This window comes from Melopsittacus undulatus, chromosome Z, assembly GCF_012275295.1.
Source record: "Melopsittacus undulatus isolate bMelUnd1 chromosome Z, bMelUnd1.mat.Z, whole genome shotgun sequence".
NCBI classification, from domain to species: Eukaryota; Metazoa; Chordata; class Aves; order Psittaciformes; family Psittaculidae; genus Melopsittacus; species Melopsittacus undulatus.
Genome location: NC_047557.1, coordinates 100,615,338 through 100,642,773, shown reverse-complemented (window position 1 = coordinate 100,642,773; position 27,436 = coordinate 100,615,338). Strand labels below are relative to the sequence as shown.

General features: G+C 45.3%; 1 protein-coding gene across 2 annotated transcripts in view; it reads left to right on the top strand.

Annotated features, from left to right (window-relative positions):
- The first annotated feature begins 12,507 nt into the window (after positions 1–12,507).
- Positions 12,508–27,436, top strand: part of KLHDC4 (kelch domain containing 4) — a 31,049-nt gene continuing 16,120 nt past the window's right edge. Inside the window, exons 1-5 of one of the 2 annotated variants that reach the window (XM_005144917.2) lie at positions 12,508–12,727; positions 14,027–14,118; positions 15,280–15,358; positions 16,298–16,396; positions 19,378–19,514. In XM_005144917.2, coding sequence (XP_005144974.2) covers positions 12,629–12,727; positions 14,027–14,118; positions 15,280–15,358; positions 16,298–16,396; positions 19,378–19,514 — 506 coding nt within the window. In that variant the 5' untranslated portion in view covers positions 12,508–12,628. Of the gene's footprint in view, positions 12,728–14,026; positions 14,119–15,279; positions 15,359–16,297; positions 16,397–17,186; positions 17,329–19,377; positions 19,515–27,436 lie in introns of those variants that run through there. The other variant, XM_031045316.2, reaches the window with a different exon arrangement.

Genomic DNA, 27,436 nt, shown 5'->3' with positions numbered 1-27,436 from the left:
CACTTGGAGAAGTGGTTGTGTGGCCACCAAAGACATGCAAGAAGGAGCTCAGATTGCAGACATTACTGCAGGGACTTAAAATGATGCCCAGACTTGGCAGTCTTTGGCCCCTCTGCCAGTGAAAGCTGCCTGCAAGCCACTGGGGTATGGGCACTGCTGGAGGAGAGCTGGCTGGATGCAGGGAAAAGCCACCATACACCACAGGGACCCAAAGGGAACATATTTAAGCTGCCCAACATGCTGCCCATTACCACACTTTCACTGTTTCACTATTTCTTGCATGTTTGAAGTCCCAAGCCTTTAAAAGATGTCCCAGTGAGCTGCAGGAATTGCAGGGCTGGAAACAGTGATGAGCTCCCTGCTGTGAACTGCAGCCTCCTAATGCTGCTCTTGTCCATCCACCTTCAGCTTTGCTCCTGCTAAATGGTATCAAGCCATTTGCCAATATTGTGTTTGCATAAGGGAGCAAAAATAAATCATCCAGATTGACAGAGCTGTTTGAAATAGCTCTTTCTGAGAGGCTCTGGCTTTCCACAATGTAAAGAGTTCAAGCTCTCACATGACACATTGGCTTGTGCAATTACTGCAGAAATCAGCGCTGGCTGTAGACAGTGTGGTCACAGGGGGAGAGCAGGAACCTGAGGAAGCAGCCAAAAGGAAAGGTCTGGCCTGATGAGCTGCTAATTGGACAGATCTTCCTCAGGTAGAGAAACTAATTGCTTCAAGTTTAAAATGCCAATTCCTAGAATAAAACCAGTTAAAGCCACAATAATCCCAGCATAAATCACATCCTCTGAGTAACCAAAAATTACTGTTGTTGGTCACTTCTTTTGTCTTTAGAAGGAACATTTGGGGATGGAAAAATCCTTTTGTCACTTGCTCTTGTCTGTTTTCTTTATATATTGCTAGTATTTTCCAGAAAAAGCCAGAAGCTTGGCATTATCTAGCTACAAAGGCTGCAAGCCTCAAACCTCTCTAGCTTTTCTCCAGTTTCCATGTTTAATTACAATTAATACTTTAAATTAAAACATAAAAAGCTTATGCAAAATTAGTCTCTCTTTTTTTCTAGTACCCTGTGGAGTTTTAAGCAGGTGCTATCCCTGCTGAGCAAAGGTTAAACAGGTTTTGTCTGTCTGACTCCTTAAATCAAATTTAGGTTTGGTTTGGAGAGAACCTCCTGCACCCAAGTCAAATGAGATAAACCCCAAAGTCTTGCAAAATATTCCCTATGGGATTTTCTTCTTGCTGCATGGGCCAAATACCATCTGGATTTCTTCCCTGCCCTCAGCACAGCCTGCAAAGCCACTTTTATACCAGTCTAATTCTGGCCATGGGTTTGCAGCATCTCCAGTGACTGATGCAAGACCCCACCAAGGGCCAACATCGGAAGAAAACAGCAGGAGCCATTTCACACCTTACAGGGTTGGAAAGTGCCTGCAGAGGCACAAATCTGTCCTGTCTTCCCCTGAAACTGTGGGCTCTGCTCTGTTTTGTAGGACAGGAGCCCTATACTAAACCCAGCAGCCACAAGGCTGCTCCACACAGAGCTGTAATGATGCCTTAGAAATGGACTGTTTTGCTACAGAACAAGATCCCCAAGCAGAAACACAATGTATGGCACCAATGATTTAACCACCTTCTTGTTGTGGCCTGTTCTCCACCCATGTGCTGGGAAAAAAGCTTCAGCCTGAGAGCTTTTGGATGTTGATTGATTCTGTTGATTCATGCAGGGGGTTAGGCAGAAAAGGATCCTTTCAGCTTTCATTTGATTTTCCTTGCCCTTCTTAAATGAATCCCAGCCTTTCTGTAGAGCTGCACATCCTGCTTTGTGTGCTATGGTCTCCCACGCACCAGTTCCAGTCTTGATGCAAGTCATAGTTAGGCCAGTGCTGTGTTGGTGTTTTGGTACTGTTTGCTCCGAGCATTGCTGCAAGTGCTGTGAGGTTTGACTTGCAGCATCCTTACCCCCAAAACCCTGCTGGGATGGGGAGCTACAACTGGCAACCATAGCAGCTGGATGTTCATACCCTTCTGGGGCCTGTGTTGAAAAGAAACAACAGACATGAGGGAAACTCCTCTCCCACCCATATCTGAGAAAGCAGCATGGAGATGAAAGGACAATATTAATCTCAAGGCTGGTTAACTGCAGCCAGGTGTGAAAGAAACAGGGCTTGGGGAAAGATGTGGAAATGGAGACAAAGAGGAAAATTGACCTGGAATGAAAAAGGAATCTTGATCCTGCATTAGATCAAAGAGCAAAACGCATGTTAGTAGAAGTTTCCCTGCTGGGTACAAGGTTTGGGGGGGCCAGTGGAGGAGCTGGCAATCCTCCCCTGTACAAACAGCCCCAAAGGGATGGCAAGAGGAACTGGAACACAACCTTTCAGTTTGGATTGCAGTGCTCTGGAAAGTGAAAGGCTGTGGATATTGCTATTAACGGCCAACCCCTGAGGAACCAACACAGGGTGAAGTTCCCCACAGTTTTAGACCAATGGAGTTACAACTAAAGGATTTACCCCAGCTGGGTTTGGTAACTTCCCCTCACAGCCTTGGATGCAGGCACTGCTTGGCTCACTGCCTGTCCCCAACAAACATCCCCTGGCTTGTTCAAACCCCACTGGCCTCCAGGTGCAGTGGATAAAGGTGAGGGATTTGGTAGGAATGAGGAATCCCAGCACCGGCCCATGCCTGCCTCCAACTGAGCCCTTCAGCAGGCAAGTCTGTGCCTGGGAAGAGCTGTCTGCCTCTCCTAGTAGCTGCTCTGCAGTTCAGAGCATCACCACATTGCTTTGCTCCTTGTTTGTCTGATATGTACTGATACCCATTGATACAAAGCTGCAATGCAGCTAACAGTGAGCTGATAGTGAGCTAACAGCTCTGTGCAAAAGACCTTCCTGGCAGACCTCTTTGCTGGATGTCCCATGACAGCAGTGCTGCTCAGAAGGACTCATTGCCCTGTGTGAGCTGCACATCATCTTTATTTCATAGTGTCTTGACATATTTGTACTGTTTTTCATGAACCAGCATCCTCCAGCAACACTGGTGAGCAGGAGGAGCCTGTCCATGAAGGCAGCAAAGGGGAATGGGCAGCTTCTGCAGCTGGCATTGCACAATAACATCTGTGTCCTCTTCCTGGTGCCTGTCCTGGTCTCTCACTTTGTACCTGGAGAGCAGGGAAGAGTGTTTGTATTAAGTCAGAGCTGGCCCTTTGAACAGGAATACAACCCAACAGTGGCTGTTGTGTGCACACCCTGGGCAAGAGGAACAGCACGAGAATGGGCACCCAGGCACCCAGCCATGACCCTGCTCCCTCCCTTGTGTGGCTGAGCTGCTTCTCACCTCAGTCCCATAATGTGAGAGCTTATCTTGCAGGGAAGCATCAAGCTGGCCCGAGTGTCAACAGCCACCATAGAAACCCAGTTGACACTCCTGATGCTTGCCAGACAGCACTGCAGAGCAAGCAGCAGATATCAGAGTAAATATTGGGTTTTCAAATGGGACCTAATTCCCATCTGCTTCATCAGCAGAACGGATCATGTGTGGTGTGTCATATTGGTTTTCATGTGGTTATCTTTATAATAAAGCTGTATTTTCCATTCAAACCAGACAGAAATAGCCTGATGTGATTTATCACCAAGATCTGGGTTTTGCCTTCCTGTGTGACTCTTTTCTTAATAAGAGAAATGACATCACAGGTCAGGAAACCAAGATGGTTATTTCCTAGAGAAAACAGAACAGGTTAGAGTGATAGAAAATCAGTTAAATTACTATTTTCACTGGGATTGCAGTTTGAGATCATAATTAAACCTTTTCTTTAAAAAACAAGTCAGTGATGGACAGACTTGGGACAATCATCTATTACATTATGTCTGTAAAAACACCCTGAAACATGTTCAGAGGTGGATGTGATGTCATCTTTTAATAACTAAATCAAATTAATTTCTGGAGTATGAATCTAACCCAACAGTCAAAGCAGTAGAACAGTACCATGGTAAGATGGTGGGCTTTGTAGATGATAGACAGTGTTCTGTTGGAAGGACAAAAGGAAGTTTTATTTACCTCTCATGGTCCCTAAATTGCTGCCCATCCCTGGGGGGTCTGCTGGGTTTTGGGGCCTTCACAGGGAAGAATAAGAAAGAGGCAACTGAATATAACTACAAGCATAGAGCATGTGTCTCCCATGTCTCCTACTCCATGCACAGCTTGTCAAATACACCACAAACAGCACAATCACACCAAAGCACACACTCCACAACAGCAGCTCCTTCTCCTAAAGGCTAATGCTTTAGAGTATTTCTGCTCATGAGAGTGGTTAATATACCCAAGTGTACCTTTCTAAGCCACTGAGAATGAGCAAATATTTTCTTTTCTTTTGCAAAACCACAAGGAATCTTGCCAGGTCATCATTTCTTGAGGGTAAATGTTTAGCATGATAAGGGATGTATGGAGTTATCTTTACTGAGGGGCTAACAAAACCAGACTGAACTGGAGCAGGAGAACATCCCAAATCCCTCCACAATGCATTGCTCAGACTGGTAAAGCCCTGTCAAATCAAGGTGACACCAGCAGGTACAGCAGTAAGTAGATAATCTGATCCCAATAGCTGACACAGCACTACCAGGAAAAACAAATGCCAACCAGTTGTGGAAAAACCTACTCACCCATCAGGCTGCGGTCGGTGGCTTTTTGTGAAGATAAACCAGAATTAATTTAATCAATGTCACTATTATAAGGTATTTTAAGGTAGGTAGAAATCAAACTATATCCTTTACTTCTTCAGCTGTGAAACCATGTAAAAGTTGGGCATGGGAGAAGAGTGCATCATGACCCATGTCCACTCCTGCCACAAGGCAGGTTGACTCACTCCAACCATCTCTGGCTGATATTGGCCTCACAGTCTTAGACAAGTCTTTGGGAGTTTCACAGCTGACCCAGACAGTCTCTTCTCATTACTCTCTCACTTGGCACTCTAAGTTTAATGTGTAAATTAAGCTTTCCTCTGCCAGCCTCCTCACACTACTGACCATGAGGTTACCACAGTCTTCCTCCTTGAGAGGAAGCCAGGTGAGCCACCACAACCAGGTTGATGTGTTCCCTTAAAAATGAGGGAGGAAAAAGGGAGCTTGAAAGCACTTGAATAGGGAGCATTGTATCTAGCATGGTGATTGCAACAAAAGCCAGGAGATACAAAAACCTGCCTTGTATTACTGCCCCCATTATTTCCTTCCCCATTAAAGTGAAATGCTCCTCTATTCTGAGATCATGTGAACAGCTTTGTAATGGGAATTGAGTGTTGTCGAGGTGTTAATAGATCAATGACTGTTTTAAATTGAACTTGTAGCTACTTACCAAGGGAAAATAGGACTGATAACCGTATGCAGTGGCCAGTCCTCTGCAACCAAGCGAAAGCAGCACCTGCAACCCCCCTGTATGCCCTGGCTCTGGAGATGGCGTGTCTCAATAACCAAAAGCTGGCTGTTTAAGCACCTCATGGCAGAATAAGTCTCCCTGAGTGAAATGAATGTGCTTGGATTAATACTGAGTCCCCACTGGAACCGCTTTCTCTGTCGCCTCATTTAAGAGGGAGGCACTACCTGAGTCAGTGAAAAGTGGAGAACATCAGAGGATTTCTCCACCTAACCAACCTCCATTCACTTGAGTACATTGTGTTGTTTTTCCCCTCGCATCCTCAAGCCTGGCCCTGGGCTTGGTTATCCCTTTCCCATTAGCAAGAGCTCTGCACCTCCGCAGATGATGCAACGTCTCAGCAATTCTTGCACCATAGGGCGATAGGAGCTGGCTCAGGGCCCTTCTGTGCAGAGGAGCTGACATCTGGTGGGACACAAAAGTCATTACAAGTCTTACTACATTCTAGGCTGGGTTGCATCAGACTTGGAATATGTATAATGGTGGGGGGGGAATGTGCTGTGTACATAAAGGCGGGTGATTTTAAGGTATTTTTGGCTGTATTGCCCTTATGAGCAATATGACCTTTCCTGTCCAGAAAGGAAACTCACTTCTCATCCTAAGCTTCCTGAGCTGTCCTTTCACTGACTTCCTTTCTACTGGGTTCACCCAACTTATACTTCTCTTCATAAACAACAAAGTGGATTCAAAGATACCTGAGGTGCTGTGAATGGGGCTGAGCACCATATTCTGCCTGTGGAAGCAATCTCTCTACAGAACCCTGACCCCAGGATGAGGTGAGCCAGGGATCTGTGCAATGAAATTGGAATTTAAGAGTGCCTCTATGGCCCCTTGGTACTTAAGTGAGTGGCAAAAATATCAAAACATGTTCATAAAATGGGAATAAAGTAAAATAACCCTGATTGAAAGGAAAGGAAAAAGAGTTTCAGCTGGTATCAGCTAGACTCCATCCCTGGTACAGTGGAGATTAAGCAGCTCTAAAGAAGCTTAGGTAGCCTAATTAATGGTTCACTACCCTAATTAATGAAGATCCAGGACAGACACAAAGGCAGTCTAAGATTTCTGCTTTCTTGTCACCATTCTGGGAACTGGCACATTGACTGGAGCAGATTGATGGGGCCAATGTCACAGAAAGAGGTGACAATAGGTGGACAGAGATTTTCTGTGTGGCTGCTGGAGCATTTTAATCAGGAGCCGCTTCAAGGCTGCAGTGATACTGCAGACACCCTGTACACTTGAAATACCACCATCAAAGCTGCTCTGATGCAACAGTGGACGCAAAGACCAGCAACTTGTTATGTCTGAAAAAGGACAAGCACAGGAAGGCAGTGACACATGTGGAATTTGACTGCTCTACAAGGAAGTTTGCAGAGGCTGATTCAAAGCATGAAATCGTTATCCTCTCCAAGAGCCCTGTCCTCCTGTACTTACTCATATACGTGTGCATGCACGTGTGCTTGTACTAAGGTAGCAAAATCTTTCTTTGGAAAGAACTGGATCCTGGTGCTTACGAGCATGGTGGTGAATTGGAAGGACATACTCAGTAAACAGTGGGAGCAGACCTTTCTCATGTGGCAGCTGTTCATGGTGAACAGCTGAAATAATTCAGCAGTCCTGTTCTGCCTGCTGGGAAAGAAGGTGCTTGCCCCACGAACAGGATCCCTTGGCAGCAGAAGGCAATCAGCATTCACTCATCACCCTTGTAGGCAGTTTCAGCTGTTTTACACAAATCAGGAAGTATGTATCCCAGCACATGGCCACCCTTAAAATGCTGATCAACCTTATTGCTGAGTGTTTTACCACCATGAGAAGGTTCCTCTATTTCATCTTCAAGGCTAGAACTGGTGCTTGTGCAAAATGAGCTTGTTTTCAGACCTAGAGCTATCTCCCACAAATGAGTCTGGCATGCAGGAAATACATATTAATGTTTCCTGCTACACTTCTCATCCTGGCACTTTGACTGCAAGTAAATTAATGAAAAACAAAGCAAGTACAGCCAGGCTGAGCAAGCTTCTCATGTGAAGAAATATGGTGTAGAAGGGCTCAGTCTGATATTAAACCCAAACTTACTATTTTAGGCATCAGCTGTTCGTTTTAGTGCTGAAATGGAAGCATGTACATTGAAAAGCAGAACTCAAAGCGGGGAGAGGCATGCTCATTTGCTCTGGCTGAGTGTGGAGACATTTTTACTTATTTGCTGTAGATTGGGGGTGGATTCAGGTGAAAATTTATTTTTCCATGTCTGTGGGCTTTTTTCCAGCTGTCTTCTGTATATTAACTGGAGCTGCCACCTTAGTACCAGTTCTGATGCTAGTAATTAGTGCTGTAACACCAGACTGCTATAGCATCCAGGATACTGAGATTGATGCATCACTATTAATGACCAGAAATGTGAATTTCTAAGCCACTCTTCTCCTCTGTCTTGCTCTTTATTACTATTTCTGCAGTTTTCTTCTCAGGCGCACAGAAAAGCCAGTGAAGTCCCACTGGAATGGCAAAAGTAAGGGCTTTCACAGACTCGATGAGAACTTGTGGCTTCAAGTGTGACAGTCTGCTGATGGATTTAGATTGATGTCCATTGGGATGTGTATCTGAATAAAGCCACACTTTGTACTCCCCTCCAGGGAAGCCTCTGCCTTCCTCTGCTTCCTCTGTTTTCAAGATACTCAAGCACCAATTTCAAAACAGAAAATTCAGGAAGCCAATTGAATGGCCATGAGATATTATCAGCTTCTGGTTATAAATAAGTCTTGAATGGAGCAAAATACTGTTGCTGACTTGCAGCAGCCGCCTGCCTGATGTGAATCCAGTTTCAGGTGCTGCATGCATAAGCAGAGGCTGAGGGGCCTCTGCCAGGCTGGAAGCACAGCCAAGATAAAAGCCCAGACTTTCTTACTTGGGGGACCTTTTACAAAGTGAGCCTTGATTATGGACATGCCCTTGACCCTCAGCTGTATTTGCTTTTGGGGATGGATGACTTTGAAAACCTGTCACCAGAGTCTGGGGGTCAGATTTTTGTGGTTTTCTCCTCCCTATTTTATATGTGTGGAGGAAAATTGCAGCCTGAGGAGCCTGGAGGAGACTGAAGGACCTGTATTTTCACTTGTGTTGTGCTGCTCTCCTGCATGAGTTATATACCACACAGCAGTTAAAGAACATAATTTTACCTGGGCATCCTAACATGTCCCAGGGCAAAGGCAGCACTCAGAGCCCTGAGTTTGCTCATCTCCAACACACTGGTGTTCCTTGGTGTCACACTGGAATTTGTATTCCCTTGCAGCAATCTCCTCCTCACTTCACAGGCCCCCACCAAAATCCAGCTGCAGTGGATCCTACCAGTATGGTTGAAGCGGTCCCCATTTAGCAGCCCCACGTTTCTCTCTGTTTGCAAGGGCTTATCTTCTGTCTCATCCTTCTATACACCAGCTCTTCCTACAATTGCAATGCATTTTTGGTTGATTTAGTTACTGTACTGTCAGCATATCCTCCCGCTTAATCTGTGGACATTAATTCCTTCATTGCTACTGGCTTCAGAAAGCATTAACACGGGAAAAATAAATCAAGTGTTAGTGCACAAAGAAGACTTGTGGGAAAAAGCTTTTGAGTCTTTTCTGAAGCTTTCATGCCTGTTATTCTTTACTTTGCTGATACAGCTGGATTTACCATCCTGTTGAATGAGCATATTCCAGACTATAAAAAAACAACAAAGTAAAACCACGTGCTCTTTGTATAGGTCAGAACAGGAGACAGGCTGCCAGATATAACAGCATAGGACAACTTCACAGCAGTAGAAGGAAATGTGCAAACACAGACAAAGTGGAGCTTATGCTATGTTCCCCAAACCAAAGTGGAAACAAAACCTGAGACATAGCAGAAATGAGAGTGTGAGGACATCTGTGTGTGGGAGAATGTGTGTGTGTGCCTGAACTGGGCCATGTGTCTGGGAGCACACATCTGTCTGCCAGCTGGGTGAAGATGTTTGTGTGAACATGGAGAATGTGTGAACATGTAGGAATATATCCATGTATGTTGTGTGGGAATGTGGAGTTCCCATTCAGGGTGATGGGAAACCTGTGAAGAGAGCTCACCTGAGTCAGTTTTGGAGTCTTAAATTCTTGGGGCATTGGTGCTCTCATGTCACAATCTTTAGTCTCATATACACAATCAAGGTGTCCATTGGATCCCTTCAAGGAAGATGCATCTCTTCACAGTAACCATCACTTCTATAACAGAATATCTCATCATGGTGGAGCAGAGGTATATTTATCCCTGAGAAATTCATGTTGTTTCATGCTTATATTGTGCTTTGTATTTTCAAAGTGCAGCTCAAAGTTTTCTTTGTCCTTTCATTCTCTTTTTTTTTGTCTTTTCCCACATAAACCATGCAAAACTAGACTATATAGTTCAAAAGATCAGAGAACTCACACCAAGAATGTTCTACCCCACGCAGTCCACCATGTGGTAGCTAGCTCCAAATGACCCAGGACATCTGAAACTACGCTCAGAACTATGGAAAATGAAGTTCTGAGAATGCAATTTGAGCTCGTGGAGCTGAAAATCTCAGCAAACTCAGTTATGGAAATTACCATGAATGATGCAGCACTGAAAAGGCCAATCCAAATAGGGGGCCAGGGGGAGGAGGGTGTGCAGGAGGTGAAAGACTCCTTGCTCCCCCAGTAAAGTGATGCCCGGTGATGACTTCCAGAGGGAGTTTCACAAGGATGAAGCATTTTTCATGTCAAAATCCCCCTAAAACCAGAAGAAAACATGGCCCCAGAGGAATCGGTGACCAGATTCCTGTAGATATCAAGGTTTTCACACACTGGTGTCTTTGTGAAGTTAAAGACCAAGAAGCAGCAGGGAGACTTCCTACCCTATGTGTAGCGCCAGGGAACTCAGCAGAGCATCTTGTCGGCTGAGAAATTGTCCCATTCACTTGACCCGGTCTCTCCAGAGCTTTCTGTTCCCTTCCTGTGCATAAACATTGACACGCTGCAGCTTTAGTTGTAACCATGATGTTTTCAGAACAACCAAACAGAACGCTGGTGGGGATGTACATTGTCTGCAGCTCAAAGTATATTCCCAGCTCTTCCCGTTGTGTTTTGGGACTCCATTTCCAAGATCTGAGGTTCAAGTGTAGGTGGACATTCAAAGCATAGGATCTGCCCTGCAGTTTCCATGGCATGTACCGGGTGTTTGGGTTAGCTTGGTGGGAATTGAACTGGACCTTCAGTGGATATCCTCCCTTGTTTTTGGGTAGGCGTTGGGTTGGACAGTGTTGATAGTCACTCTGCTTTCAGACAATCCGTGTTTTTAAGGGAATTCAGTGAAAAATGCTATGATTGCACTCCTTAGCTGGGAGTGAAAAACAATCACAAAGGGAATTTTGAACCACAGAATGATGATGAAAGGGAACTCACAGCTTAAAGATGCATTTCAGCTCATTATTTACAGCATACATGCTGGTTAGGTGCTCAAAGTAAGATCAGAGATCTTACCTGGGCTCAGCATCTACATGAAATACCACATAAAAACCAAATCAGCATTATTCCTTCCCCCCATCAGATGTGAAGCAGCATCTGCCTGGCATTGCCTTGCAGCACATGGTATTTCCTTCAGCTTTGCAACATGGGTCTCTGAGGCTGACCCAGATAAACCCCATTTCCAAACATTGCAGCTGAAAATGAAAATGCTGCTCAGCCCCCCAGTCCCTGAGGTGTTCAGCCCATGGTTAATGGTTACTTCTGGGGACTTACTTCTTTATGTGAAATACGAATTCACTCCTCTAAACAAGATAACAAGGTTTTATTGAAGGACAAAGTCAATAAAGCAAAAGCAAACAGTGCTGGGCGCGTGACCATAGCCAGAGGTGCAAGTGATTAGTGTTTGTTACAGGTTTCTATACTTTCACAATTCCATTAGTCACATACATATTCATAATCCCTGCATATAGGCAGGGAACATTATCATTAAGTCCAGTAATTTATTACCATAAGTCTCCTCCTCTTGGTGTCTGTGCACTGCTCTTTAATAACTGTGGGCAGGGGTCTTGAGGATGAAGTAAGCAGTCTTCCTCATGTGAGTAGGGGTCTTCAAGATGAAGTAAGCAGTCTTCCTCATGTGAGTAGGGGTCTTCAAGATGAAGTAAGCAGTCTTCCTCAGTGTGCTTTTCACCTTTGGCACAGTTGGATGCTCCAGTAATCACACAACTCGCTAAAACCAGCCAGATCTGTAATTATTGTGATAACTAACAAAAGATTTAAACCAGTGTGACCTTCCTGCACAATTCATAGCAGGATGGGCAGACAAGGAGTATCCCAAGGGAGCAGATGTTTGGGAGGATCTGTCTCCAAACTAACTGATAAGTAGAAGGATGGTGTGAAATAACTCATTCATGTTTAGTGGGGTGACTAAATCTTGTTATCTCACCACAGACTTACAACACAAACATTGTTCTTTAGAACTAAAGATACTTTAGAAGACCAGTGTGAAACAATTAACTCACCTTTAGTGGGGCCACTAAATTCCACAGGCTAACAACATAAACATTGTTCTCTTTCTGCAACCTAAGCTAAGCTAAAAAGTACCTTATATTTTACAGGCACTAGCTTTTCTTATATCAACCATGCACCCCCCCCCCTTTACCTTTATAGGTTCTTCTACTGTACGACTCCCTTTTGCTCATCTTGTGTCTTTATCGAGCTTTGCTTTTGTTACTATAAACTTGTATAGTTATACCCACATAACCACACCTATTATTTGCGAACGCCAATACATTGATGTGTTTATCGCATTTAGGTGACCACTAAGCCCTTCCCTTCGCCAGGAGGGGCCATTTTGTGAGGGAAGCGGGGCCATTTTAGGGGTTTTACGTGCTCCTCAGGGCTGGAATGAAAACTAACATGCATTAAATGGGGGCTGGACTCTGAGGCTGGGCCACCGGCGCTGCATGGAGCCTCATTAATGCCTCTCCCCGCCCCACTGGGGCTCGCAGGGCCGGGATACGGCAGCCCCACAGGCCAAGTCCGCCGGGCCTGCAGGGGGCGCCCGCGGCCACGCCGCTAGGGGCAGGAGGCGGGCCGCGGCCTGGAGGCGCCGGGCCTTAGCGGGCGGCGCTGCCCGCTTCTCGGTGTGCCCGGGGCGGCCAGAGCGGCGCGGCGAGGGCGGTGCTCCCGGAGCGGCCTAGCGCGGCCTTTCAGCCATGGGGAAGAAGGGGAAGAGGGAGAAGAAGGGGAAGGGAGCCGAGAAGACGGCGGCGAAGATGGAGAAGAAGGTGTCCCGCAGAGCCAAGAAGGAGGAGGTGAGGGGCGAGAACGGGGGCTCCGGTAGCCCCGGCTCGCTGGGCCTCCGCTGTGGCATCGCGGCGTGCGCTTGGGGCTCGGGGTGTTATGAAGTGGGGCTCGAAGGGAAAACAGGCGGAGAAGGTGGAGGCACGGGAGGTCGGTGAAGGAGGTTGGAAACGGGTGTTTCACGTTGGAAGCACATCTGTATCCAAGTGCAAGCGGCTGTAACTTGGGTTAAGTGACTTTAAGGGCCTGCCGAGCATCACCGGGTACCTGATGTGCAGGTGAAGGGGTTCTGAGATCACAAAAACTCGCATCTCGTGTGAGATTTAGGGTTAGTGTTAGCGCTGTCTTGGTCATCATGCTTTGTGTGCCAGCCTGCGGAGCCATCAGTGGGAACAGGGGAAACAGTGTAAGGGGTGAAATAGGAACTGCTTCCAAGAAGGCTTCCATGTGTCTGACAGGCTGGAGCAGTGTGTGACAGCAGGTGGTAGAAGAGGAGAAGAAAACCCAGTTTAAGGGTCCTTTTTGCTTTCCAACTCCCTCATCCCTTTCTTCTGGTTGTAAAAGCAATTGAAAATGTTTGTTTCTGTCACTCATAGAGTAGGTGCTTGTATGTAGGTCTCAAAACAGCCAAAACATGGTGTTACCTGTTACCAGCATAATGCACAACTGAAGACATGGAGGGAGCCAGTGTACCTATTTCCTGGCTGCAGGGAGAGCTTATCCCATGCTGCAGAGGTGAAATCCCTAGATTTTGGAAATCTCATCTTTAACTGCACCTTCAGAAACATTAATTGAAGGGAGATAGCAAGCAATGGGGTTTGCAGGAGGGACAGTGGATCAGAAACTCCCACAAGCTGCAGTCCTGCTTCTGCCCTCGCATCTCTGTGTATCTGCAGTTTTGGAGGCAGATTAACAGAAGTTGAAAGGGGATAAAAATAACATGCAGGTTTCTCTCCAGCTGAAGTGTGAGCTGGGAATTGAGTTTTCATTTCTGTTTGAGCATCTTCGCATTGAAGACAAAGAAGAGGACTGGCTGGGTTGCAGCATTGTAGTTGCTCATCGCTTTGCCAGGTCCTAAATGATTTGCATTTATTTGCAGGTTTGTGCAGTGTTTCTGCTACAGGAATAGCGTTAAGTGCACTAGAATGTCCTCCTTTTAAGGCATCTTTTGAGCAACTTGTTAGTGTTTTAGGGAAAACCAATCTTTAAACTGTATGTGGAAGTGTTCAGCATCCGTTTCTTCCTGGTTTCATGTGGTGTGCAGTGGCCCTGTGCATGTCAGGGAGCTCATGTCTGGCTTTTATTTTCAGGAGGATCTTGAAGCCCTGATAGCAGAATTCCAGAGTTTAGATGCCAAAAAGACCCAAGTAATTGAGTCATCCTGCCCACCACCCTCTCCCAGGTAAGAGATTGTATGGGGCTATGGCTATCACTTCTTTAGGTACTTTTAATGAAATTTATTTATGTAAAGTTATTTCCTGAGTGGAAATATCTGGCATAGCTGATATCTGGAGTTACCAAATATCTGGTATGTTGAATACCTGTTTCAAAAAAGGACCAAAAGCTTGTTTGGTTTTGGCCTTAAAATCTACTTTTAGTCATCTCATCAACACAAAAGAAGCAAAGCAGCGTTAGATTACAGGGCTTTGAGGAAAAATAAAGGTTAAGAGGAAGTTTTGTATTTGGACTAGAAAGCTGAGAGGACTTAGGTGACCAAAGGATGCATCCTGAGGTACAAGACACTTTATCAGGTGTAGCTTGGGGTCCACATACTTTTAGGTTCTGTGTTTCTGCTTCTTGTTGCTTGTTAAATAAATGCCTTTCTCCAAGGTAACTTTTCCTGTCTGTGTAGTGGAATATGTCAGTACTCTGCTGTTGGTCTCACAAGGGTGTTTACTGTGAGGATGATGAGGTACTGGAATGGGTTGCCCAGGGAGGTTGTGAATGCTCCATCCCTGGCAGTGTTCAAGGCCAGGTTGGATGAAGCCTTGGGTTTAGTGTGAGGTGTCCCTGGCCATGGCGGAGGGGTTGGAACTGGATGATCTAAAGGTCCTTTCCAACCCTAACTATTCTATGATTCTATGATTCTATGATAGTGGTAGAGATCTGTCTGCACATGTTACAAAACACTCTGTTGGTGTGTAAAGCAATGACCAGTGCAGGCTACGGAACAGTGATGCAGATAAATTGATCTGAGACAGCCCAGTTCCACCCATAGTTACGTGCCCTCACAAAACTAATTTTTGCTCTTGACACACCAGCATTAAAATTCAATAGCTCACGTCAAAAGGGGTGTTAAATGACTTTATAACGTGTGCTTCTAAAATAGGAGAAGACTTCAGACAGTGTCAAATTAATCTTGCTTGAAATTTTTAAGAAGTTAATTTCTTTGAGAAGTTTTTAGCCCTGGGGTGAGTATCACAGCCTTGTAGTTTGGCAGATGATGGAGAGACCTTTGTGGCTGGAGGGCAGAGGTGCTAGTGCTAGCTGAGTTTAAGACTATAGGCTTCTTTTACAAGACCCCTACACATTACTGGTTTGGCCATCCCTCTTTCTTCTGCAGGCTGAATGGCTCCCTCTCTGCTCACCCTGAGAAAGACGAATTGATCCTTTTTGGAGGTGAATATTTCAATGGCCAAAAAGTAATGTATACTTCAATTTTTTCTTCTTTATTCCACCCTCTCCTTGCCTTTTACTGTAATTTGCATGAGTCTCATTTGAAGTGAAATTCAAGGCAGCACTCATAAAATATGTATTTGTCCCTGAATGAGAGCAAAATAGCCTTTTAATTCTGCCATGATACTGTCTCATGCCTGAGCAGTTGGCAGGAAGGAGACATGCTAGAACCCATTAAGAAGTCAGAGTGATTGTCTCGGCATCAATATTTCAGGGCTTCATAATTTCTCCAGACTTAATTGTAGCCACATCTTCCCCTCGTTTTTTGATAACTACTGAATAATCTTTTAACTTCCAGCTTCCAAAACAAGATACTTCTGTAGTTTTGCTGCTGGCAAGGCATTTCCTGCCTTGGAGATGTGTACAGTAGCAAGTATTTGCAAGAGGACACTCTTGCTACTTCATTTCTGCACATTGCAAGCATTTATTTTGTTCCTGGAGACAAACTGGTCTTTATGACACTAGGAAATTGAACATACTGTAGCTTGAAAACTCAAGCCTGACAGTGATAATTTTGTCTGCCTTAGGGTCACCCAGTGTGTTTAAACTAATTCTGCTCACTACCTTAACTTGTTCCTGTCTCTGGGACTGAGTAGCGGTTTGGGCAACTGTACCCTGCACATCTGTGTTAAACTTCCAGCTTCTTAAGTCTTCATATCTCAAGGTCTAACCAGGGCTTCGGGAAGGAACAGTCCAGTCCGGTGAATCACGTTGACTCCCAGTCTTGTGGAGGAGGTTGTTGTCCTCCCCTGCCTGATGAGGCAGGAGAGCTGTTGCTTTGCAAACCTGGTGCTAGGCTCCTTCTCCCCCACATTCACAGGTAACCCTCAGGTGTGCCTGTGCTTGGACAGACTGGCCCTGTCAAATGGAGAGCTGTGATGATGTCTATTATCTCTTCCTAACAGACGTATCTGTATAACGACCTGTATCTTTACAACATCCGGAAGAACAGCTGGTCTAAACTAGAGATCCCCAACCCACCACCAAGGCGATGTGCTCACCAGGTAAGGTACTGGGTGCTGGAATTGTTCTAACATGGCACTAAAGATGGATGGGAGTTGATTTCCCCCTGCCCAGGGTTTCTGGCTTCTCTTCATTCCCCTTCTAATGGTGTTGCTTCACCTCTTCTCCTGAGGGGGCCTGTACAAGCCTATTCATAGTATCATTGCGTGGCCTTTGGAAATATTAAGTGTGAAGACTGGGGTTGTATCTGTTAGGTTGGCAGGACTCAGGGGCAGACTTCTCTTGAAGAGGAACTCTCTTTACTGCATCATTGTGGGGACCAGCTCAACCATAATTCTGTATTTTCAAAAATGGTGGTCAGGTTATAACTTCAAATTCAACCAAAGTGCTATGAATGGTGCAGGTAACTGTGCATTATTACTTCCTTTTTGCCTACAGGCCTGTATCTGTGGGCATTACAGATACTTCTGCTCCAGCAGTGTGAAAGACCCATTATTGTAGGGTGTCCCTGCAAGAATGCAGCAGTTGGCCTCTGCAGAGTATCCCAGCTGTATAACACAGCAGACCACTAGCACTGACTCCATGTGTCCTGCCTTTGGATTGTGAATTTTTTAGTTCCTTGTTAGGTGGTCTGTTTCTCTCTAGTCTGCAAAGGCAAGACACAAAGTTGCCTAAGTTTTCTCTGGGATGTCACGATACTCCCCTAAAATTCACCTCTTGTACCTGTGTCATTAAGGTCACTGGCTGGTTCTGATTATGAAGGATTTGTGTTTGTTTACTTTATGTGAACACCACATTAGAAACTGGACCAAAGACTTGTATTTTTTGCAGGTCTTTGGCTCTCTCCAGCTGTCTGGTAGATTATCTTACCTGTCACAGCAAGTGGCTGGGTGACTGGTACACTTCAAAAGCTGCCATACAGGATGCGAATGTTATTTGGCTACCCATGGCCAAAGCTCTTTAGAGCTTCCTGGTAAGATCCAACATGCCGGTTAGGTTCATATACTCTTGTTATGCTACACTTAAATGCCAGTCTTGCTCTGAGCTGTGTGTCCTGAAAGGTTCCGACTTGATTTTTGGGGGTGTCTTGTGGTGCTTAAAATAAAACTTGATTTTAGAGACCAGGTTCCAAAAGGAGACTGTAAATTCAAACACTCCCTAGGGGATAAGGAGTTTGCTTTGTGGGTGTGGAGTTGAGAGATGCTTGGCTGGTGTTGGTAGCCAGCAGGTGGCTGTCTAGCAGCTGAGTATGAGCTAACCAGGCTGTGCATCAGGGAGCTGCAGCTGGATTACCACAAAAATCAAATGGAAGTCTTGCTTCAGCAGTGAGTGTTCTGTCTGATAATTATAGTTGCACAGGAGACAGTTCAGCCTCATTAGTTGACTGGTTTGTTATCTTTCATGTGACTTAATTTTTAATGTGTATTATGCATTAAGCAAACAGAAGTGTCTCTGTGGGTTTGTAGGAGTGTGTTTTCAGTTTTATTTGTCGTCTCTGGCCTCAGACACACAGTTCTGAGTTGAGCTGATGTAATGAAGTCCGTGTAACAAGAGTCGAGGTGAGAACACCTATAGATGGAAGTTGTCAGTTGTTTGAGGAGAAGGTTTAGCTATGTTATGAATTTTGAGCCAGCTCTTCAGAAGATCACACACAATCATGAGTGGGCTGTTGCATCTACCTTTCTGTTCAGCTTTTAAATTCTAGATGCCTGTAAAAATCAAGTGTGTATCCCCTTTGTTTAGGTAACTTTCCACAAATCCTGTTTGCAGGCACACCCGTATTTTCTCTTGTGTTTAGTCTCTGCTTGTATAGGCTGGTTTGTCAGGGTATGGTCATGTGTCTGATGCTAAAAATCTTCTTTGTTGTTTGCTGGGAAAGGTAGGCGGCTAATGGAGCCCTTCTGAAGAAAGAAATCATTATCCCAGTGTTGATTTCTGATGGGTACCCTGCAAAAAACACATGTGGAAGAATTTGTTTATAGTGTAAGCAGCCCAAGAGATCCTCATCAAGGAAGAAATCTGCACAGTCACATAGTTTCCTTTTTGGGATTCCTTCCTTCTCCCTTAATGCTTACGCAGATAATTATAATGAATTAGCGCCTTGCTCTTTCCTCCTTGCTTTTAACTGTCAGCTTGCATTGCAGTAGTGTTTTGGTGCTGCTCTATGGAAAAAAAATATATATTAAAAACCACTTTGATACCCTTCTCTCTGCTGCTTGCCCTAATCAAAGCACTAACAGTCTCCTCTTGTCCAAATGATGCACATTTTCTTCTGTGTTTGTTTTTTTGGGGGCTTTTTGGGGTTGTTTTTTTTGGGGGGGGGGATGGGACAGGTGGTGGTTTTGTTTTTGTTTCTTCAGAGGCAACAGTGATGCTTTTCGGGTCTTAGAAGGTGTCAGGTTTGGACTTGTGCTGCAGCTTTACTGTTTGTTGTTTTATAATCTACAAATCCGTAAAGGGCAGTTGTGCACTGTTAATGGCCTTTTCCAGAAGACTTTTCCCTGCATTGCTTGCCTGCCTGGTCCTGGGATGTTAGATGTGTCTTGAAGGAGGGAAGTGCCCCTGTTCCTCCCATGCCTCAGAACTCATCACCCACAGTATGGCTATTCATGTGACTAAAGGATGGGTGAAATGTTGCTGAGCCTTAGCTGTGGAGAGGTTTCCTTCTAGTGAGCAGAGAGATTTGAACAATTGTTAAACTAAATTGTTTAGTTTAAACTAAATCCCAACAAGCTTCCCAGGGAACTTTTAATTTGTGTAACTGAAACTCAAAATGCTAGAAGGTGGGAAGAGCCCAGCTCCTTTGCCAGCTTTCTTTTGCTATAAGAGCAGTAACAATGGATAACTTGCATTTAATATTCCTCTTCCTTCAGTCCCAGAGAGCTGCTTCTGTCAACCAAGGCAGCAGCAGCCACTGCCACTTGTCTGCTCCCTGGTATTTGGAGGCAGCTGCACATTTGACTGATTGATCTCTGGTTCCTGAACCCATGTCTGATCCAGCTCTTCATTCTTCTCCTGACAGGCAGCAGTGGTGCCCACAGCCGGCGGGCAGCTGTGGGTATTTGGCGGGGAGTTTGCATCTCCCAGTGGGGAGCAGTTCTATCATTACAAGGATCTCTGGGTACTGCATTTGGCTACCAAGACCTGGGAGCAGATCAAGTAAGTAACGGGCCATCTAATCTAAATCATGCTTTTGCCAGTAAAGGCTGGAGAAGATGATCCTTGATGTCCCTTCCAACCTGTGATTCTATGATCCTGTGATGTGCTCTGAAGTCAGTGGTGTTGACTTAATGAGGAACTGTGCCAGCATTATCTGAGTTTGATTACTGGTGTAGTGCTGTGGTTTCCAAGCTGTCTGCTCATCTCCATTCAGTACAGGGATGTCCATCCTAGAAATGGTGGAGAGGACAGCCTCCACTAAGAAATGGAAATGAGAGTTGTGTTCCAAGTCTATTGAGGCCAAAATGATTTTGTTTAATACATGATTTTTTTGGAGAATGGGTGTGCTTGGGTGTTACTTAACCTAAGAAAACAGTATCATGAATAGCACTCTGCCTGTTTTCAAAGCAGTACTTGGTGCTCCATCTCATGGGCTCCTCCTGGCTGGGCTGTACAAGACCAGTACAAGGATCTCCCAATTTTACCATTGCTCAAGAAGACAGCTTGTATCTATCCACAGGGCCAACTTCAGTCCTGATAACTGGTTTATGCTGCCTCAGTGTTCCTTGGGATAAACAATCGTTCAGACTTGTCCAAGTAAAAAGGTGCCAAAAGCCCTGGTAGTTTTTGACAGGAGTTAAGGCCATCTTCTGTGGATCTGGCCTGAAGTCCTCTGCTAATGTTTCCTTAACTTTTGACTTCCTTGGTTATGCTGCTTTTGAGAGAAGGCCTGATGGATCATCTAGTGGACTGAGGCTAGAGATGTGACTTTGATTCTCTTGAATGTTGGGTTTATCTTGACTGTGGGATTAGTCAGAGCCCAGCTTTGAGTGGACCTCTGTTGCAGCTGATCCTTGAGGTGGCACTGAGGAAAGCAGCAGGTTTTGAACACTTGCTCATCTGCTGTTCAACCCATGAGCTCTGTGTACTTCCTTCAGATGGAAAGCCCTAGATCTGCCTAGGTTGATCACTTTTCACCGTGCTTACAGAGTGTGGGTGCCTGTTGGCTGTGTCTCTTTCTTCCTGCACAGTAATTGAGAGGGTGGTTTAAGACTGAACTGTTCAGAGATGAACATGAGGCTCTGCCTCGGCACATGCCTGAGGCCACACAGTGAATCATCTTGCCTGTCGTCCTTTTCCCCCCTCCCTGCAAAATGGGAGGATTGATATTGCCTCATAAGGGCAAAAGTTAGAGGTTTAATTTTACTAATGTTAATGTAGCACTGAATGGAATCTGGTGTGAAAGGTGCAGGAGGGCATATAGAACCAAAGTGCTAAAATCAAGGAGTCCAAAACAGGCTGTGTTAGAGGATGCTTTGGAGCACAGGATCTTGGCAGCTGACTGCTCTGCAAGAATCCAGGGTAGTCCTTTTGCATGCTCTGGGAGGCTGAGGGAAAGCTGTTTGATTCGTAAGCGGCTGGTTCCTGTCCAGCACTGTGGTTCTTGGCTCCAGAGCTGGCAGTGTTAATCTGGTAACAGCTGTAATTTGCCATGTTACAGGAAGCCAGGTTTCCTCTAGTGAGCCCTGCCTGTCTTTGAGAAGTGGGGGTGAGAGAAACCCTCCCAAACAAGGGAGGGCTCTTTAAGAGGTGCAAGGATTAAAAAGACCTGTCACTGTGCAGGCTGATCTGCCTATTGTTTTTAGGCAGAAGCTGACGTAATAACTGTAAATGTGAGTGCACCCCCCCAGCTCCCCCATATAACTGCTGAATCCCTTGCTTCATCTTAGCTAAGTGAAGGGGATGAATTCCAAATGCATTCTATCCTTACAAGTTTCATATTAGGTAGGGGGGAGGAAGTGATGCTCACTATAGAGTTCCTACTAAGAGAAGAGGTTGACATTTCAACCTAACGCCTGGTTGAAGAAATTCTCATGGCAGAGCAGTGTTAATACCCAGCTGCAGGAAGAACAGTGGCAGGAGATTGGTTTTTGTGAGCCATCGGAGAATCCAGCTGAGGCTTCATTAGCTCCACCACCGATGGCGCAAACTGTTCTCTCATGGGTTTGCAGATGTGTTGCTATCGAGCTGATTTAGGGTTTTCCACTCCAAAAACAAACGCTGCAGTAACTGGCCTGCCTGGAAATAGGAACTGAGGTGGTTGTGAGCTCATCCTGCATCTTATCACACACAGGAGAGCAGCCTGAGGGATGCTGAGTGTAACTTATACTGCAAAAGCAGCTATTTCCTCCATGGAGCTGATCATGAAGCTTGCATGTGCTGTGACTTGCAGGAGGCCCCAGCAATCCCAGGGTCCAAGTGGACTAAAACCATGGCAGGAGATTTTGTTGTGGATTGTTGCAGCTAGTGAGGAAGGAGCCAGATTGGCAAGATGAGCTCCTGGTCCCACCTGTGAAGCAAGTGTTAGGTACCACTCTCTTCAACTGCATCACCAGGTATTGCTTGTTCAATGCCCCTTCAGCTGCCATGCCACAGAGGGGGGTTGTGTTTGGAGACATTGATGCTTCATTGTTTCTTGGTAGAAAAAGTACAGACATTTTCTAAGTGAGCATTATAAGTTTGATGCCCTGAAGAGATGACCTTTTCTCTCACCCTGCCCCATGCAGACTCCATTTGAGCTTCTTAATGTGTTTGGGTGGATGTCTGTCTTTCAGCCTTGCTGGAATTCGGAAAACGCCTGTGGCCTGGGCCCAGTGTTTGAATAAAACAAAGTGTATCTCCTCCTCATCCTTCAGCAGAGCTTCAGGAGCTGCATTAATGAAGCATCTGGTGGAGAAGGCTGGGAGGGGATGCCTTTGTTTTAATGCTAACCTGACTGAGTGTGAAAATCAGGTTTCTGCTGCCTCTTTGCTTTTCCATGTGGCATCTTGATTACAGTCTGCTTGGAAAGAGGAATAAGAAAGGGCAGAGATGATCACTGAGTTATATGAGGGATTCTTTTTTCCTGCTTCTTTTAAAACTGATCACAAAATGTGCTGCATTTCACTTCCTTTAGCATTTTGCTTTTCTTGCCAGGGAATCCCATTGCTGCTGTCATTTTTCCACTTAGATTTCTCATGTCTGTCTGAAGTCTATCACTTTTCAAATAGCCATTAACCAGCTGGGATGACTGGTGGCAGTGGGGGATCAGCTTCAGGGATAGTGATGTTGGGAGAGTGAATGTATCTGGGAGAACTAAATGGCAAGGGAAGGCTGCATAGGTTTGTTGGGTCATGGTACAACAATCCCTACCGTAGTATGCCAAGCAGTAATTCCATGTTTCCAACGTGGTAGCAGTGTTACCTGAATAAATGCCTGGTGATAAACATTTGGGGTACACACTGGTATTGAGTAAACTCAGTTGGATTTGGAAGACATCATTTTAGTGCAAATAATAGGATACCATAATAGTTAATTAAGAATTGCCTGGACAAGAGAGACAGTTTCTGTTTCTGTTCCACATGGGAAGAATCACATGTACCCTTTTTCAGGTGGGTTTGAATGTACTGGTTTGTGTGGATTGAACAGCTAAGATGGCCCTGCTGCAATCTGAACTTGCAGTTTTAGGCAATCTAGTTATTAATCTAGAATCATAGAATTGCCATAGAATCACAGAATAGTTAGGGTTGGAAAGGACCTTAAGATCATCTAGTTCCAACCCCCCTGCCATGGGCAGGGACACCTCACACTAACCCATGCCACCCAACACTCTGTCCAGACTCATCTTGATACTGCTGGGGATGGCGCATTCACAAGTTCCTTGGGCAACCCATTCCAGCGTCTCGCCACCCTTACAGTAAAGAATTTCTTCCTTATATCCAATCCAAATCTCTGTTCAAGTTTTAACCCATTACCTATTGTCCTATCACTACAGTCCCTAATGAATAGTTCCTCTCCAGCATCCCTATAGGCCCCCTTCAGATACTGGAAGGCTGCTATGAGGTCTCCACGCAGCTTCTCTTCTCCAGGCTGAACAGCCCCAACTTTCTCAGCCTGGCTCCTTGTGGGAGGTGCTCCAGTCCTCTGATCATCCTCGTGGCCTCCTCTGGACTTGTTCCAACAGTTCAATGTCCTTTTTATGTTGAGGACACCAGAACTGCACACAATACTCCAAAGCTGAGTCTTATGAGAGCAGAGCAGAGGGGCAGGATCACCTCCTTTGCCCTGCTGGTCACACTCCTTTTGATGCAGCCCAGGATACGGTTGCTTTCTGGGCTGTAAGCACTCACTGAAGCTGGCTCATGTTCATTTTCTCATTGACCAACACCCCCAAGTCCTTCTCCTCAGGGCTGCTCTGAATCTCTTCTGTGCCCAACCTGTAGCTGTGCCTGGGATTGCTCCAACCCAGGTATAGGACCTTGCACTTGGCATGGTTAAACTTCATGAGGTTGGCATCAGCCCACCTCACAAGTGTGTCCAGCTCCCTCTGGATGGCATTCCTTCCCTCCAGTGTATCACCCGAACCACACAGCTTGGTGTCATCTGCAAACTTGCTGAGAGCACACTCAATCCCACTGTCCATGTCAGCAACAAAGATGTTGAACAAGACCGATCCCAACATTGATCCCTGAGGGACACCACTCGTTACTGGTTTCCAGCCAGACACTGAGCCATTGACCACAACTCTTTGCGTGCAGCCATCCAGCCAGTTCTTTACCCACTGAGTGCTCCACCTATCAAATTGATGTCTCTCCAATTTAGAGACAAGGATGTCGTGCAGAACAATGTCGAACACTTTGCACAAGTCCAGGTAGATGACATCAACTGCTCTACCCCTGTCTATCAGTTCCGTAGCCCCATCAGAGAAGGCCACCAAATAGATCAGGCAGGATTTCCCCTTAGTGAAGCCATGCTGGCTGTCACCAAGCACCTTGTTGTTTTTCATGTGCCCTAACATGCCTTCCAGGAGAATCTGCTCCCAGATTTTGCCAGGCACAGAGGTGACACTGACTGGTCTGTAATTCCCTGGGTCATCCATTTTCCCCTTCTTGAAAATGGGGGTTATATTTCCCTTTTTCCAGTCATCAGGAACTTCACCTCACTGCCATGGTTTTTCAAATATGATGGGTAGTGGCTTAGCAGCTTCATTCGCCAGCTCCTTCAGGACCCACAGATGGATTTCCTCAGGACCCATGGACTTGTGTGCATTCAGGTTCTTACGATGGTCTCCAACCAGATAATCTCCTACAGTGGACTCAGGGTCTTCATTCTCACAGTCCCTGCGTCTGCCTTCCAAGACAAAGAAGTCATTCAGAACCTCAGCCTTCTCCAAATCCAGGATAGCCAGTTCTCCCAGTAGCTTCCGGAGGGGGCCTACATTGTCCCTAGTCTGTTTTTTATTCACTAAGTACCCATAGAATCCCTTCCTGTTATCCTTAACATCCCTAGCCAAGTTTAATTCTAACTGGGCCTTAGCTTTCCTAACCTGGTCCCTAGCTTCCTGGACTACATTCCTGTATTCATCCCAGGCCACCTGTCCTTGCTTCCACCTTTTATAAGCCTCTTTTGTCCTTTGAATTTTTCTCAGCAGCTCCTTATCCATCCAAGGAGGTCTCCTGGCCCTCCTGCTGCGCTTCCTTCTAGTCGGGATGCAACACTCCTGAGCTTGGAGCAGGTGATCCCTGAATATCAACCAAGAGTCTTGGCCCTCCTGCCTTCTAGGGCTATATCCCATGGAACCTTGCTAAGCAGGTTCCTGAAGATCAGGCCAAAGTCTGCTCTCTTGCAGTCAGGGCAGTGAGCTTGCTGCACGCCCTTCTCACTGGCCTGAGGATCTCGAATTTGACCATCTCATGATCACTGCATCCAGGGCTGCCCTGGAGCATCACAGATCATTCTGGTGCCATAAGAGACTTAGCTGTAAAACACTTTTAAAGAGAAAACCTTACATAACTCATCCCTGTATGTAGCATACCTGTGTTCTGCTTGCAAAGGCTGCTGTGGAAGTGGACATCCATTATCAGCACAGAGATAATATGGTGCTACATTATCTCACAATGCTGCCAGCCTGCTTGATGGAGTTAAACTTTGCAATATTTAGCAACATTTAGCTATATTTACTTGCATTTTACATGCACACACATGCAAATACAACAAATCCTAGCCCATTAGAGGACTTGCCAGCAACTACCTTCAACTTAGAGAAAGCACCTTGTCATCTGTGTGATACATAAGGTTGCCTCAGTGCACAAACCCTGCCTTAGATCTAAGCAATGTTTTAACCTAATTACCTTATTCTTTCTTAGAGAGAAGACTCTTATTCAGCTCTGTTGCCCTATGCACTCCCTCAAAGTGAGACAGGGAGCATCATGCTTTGGAGCTATGGAACTGGCAAATCCCTCCTCTCTGTGGATCTTTATCTTGCTTTTGAGTCTGTATAGCTCCCTTCTCTTTAATACTGGAATGTTAATGATACTTCCCATAACAGTTCTGTGAGATGTGGTGCTATAAATACTTCAGGGTAGCATTTCGCAAGTGCATGTTTAATGCTGTTTACAAGAGAGAACTGGAACAGTCACTATGCTGCAGGATGCCTTTCAGCATAGGTTTGTTTTCTGATTGATGGCTTTTCTTGCTCATATGTTACGTCACCACAAAGATCAGGTCCTGTAACACAAAGTAGAAAGGTGCATTGGTATTTTTATGTACCATTGAGTAGACCTCCTCAGTCCAGAAGGGAGCCTTTATGAGCTTTGGTAGATCAGGATCCACATGTGCAACTCCTGATTGACTTTGCAAGGGATTTGAGGACTTTGTGCCTTGTGGCAATTGCATATTCACTCATGTACTTCCTAACTGAGTGTGCAGACATGGGGTTACGCTCTCTGTGTGTGCCATTGAGCATTCACAAATGTAAGATATAGAACCTGAAGTCCTGGCCTTCAGTGGCCTTGAATACTGAAGTATAAAAGTGCTTTATCCTGAAATGCCCCTTTGATGGGATGTTCTATGCATCATCACTTCTATTATTATGGAAAGATTCCAAAATTTATCTGGGCATCCTCTGGATGAAGGAATGAATTAGGCAGTATGTAGCCACTGTGACACGTAAGTCTTGAATCTGAGGGCTGAATTCAGGTCTGTTATCCTACTGTAAGTCCTGGGGTAACTCCACAAGCAAAAGCAAATTCCTTATGGAGCAGTTCTGATCAGACTCATGCTGTACATGTGTAGAGCCAGTCCTTAACCAGACTTATCTTTTAATCTATTTTTAAAAGAAGTCTGGAGAATTTACAGCTCCCTCCCACATGTCTGCTTTCTGGTGTCAACCCCAGGAAGTAGAGTATTAATCATAAAGTCTGTGAAATCATTTCCAAAATGCTTGTTTTGGACCATGAGCAACGATACAGGTAAAAAGAGACAGGTTGCATTTGGGAAATGAGTCTTCAAGCTTGCAGCAAGTGCTTTTTTGAGTGGCAGCATGGTTACATGTTCCTGTCTGTCTTCCTTGACTATGCCATTTGGTTTTTCCAGTGTCATATTTGGAGACTGGGCTCAAAGGACATTGGGTCTGTGAATACCTTTATGTAAAAAAATACTTTCTAAGAGTAATTGCTGCATGCTTAGGAGAGCATGTCCTTATATCAAAGGCTGTAGATGTTCCTCTATAGGTCATTTCTGCAGTGTATAATCCTAAGGCCAAGGAAGCTGAGAGGATACAATGTGCAGGGTGAGGCTTCTGTGAACTGTTTTTCAGCATCTGTTCTTGGAGGTTATATTGATAGTCTCAAGAAAGGAGAGAACAGTCTTGTGACTGAGAGCAAGTGGTGCAGGTGTCAGCGAGACTTCTCTGAATTCAGATCAGGCTCCAGACTGGATGTTTTTCTTTGTGACTTTGAGGTAATTGTACACTTGTGGGAACTCATTTATTAAAACACACACATTGATGAATAAACTTTTTATTATTCAGAATTGATTTTTGACTTGGAAGGAGCCTGTTTGTGAAGAAAGGCAGAAGGCATTATTTGAGAAAAGGATTTTAT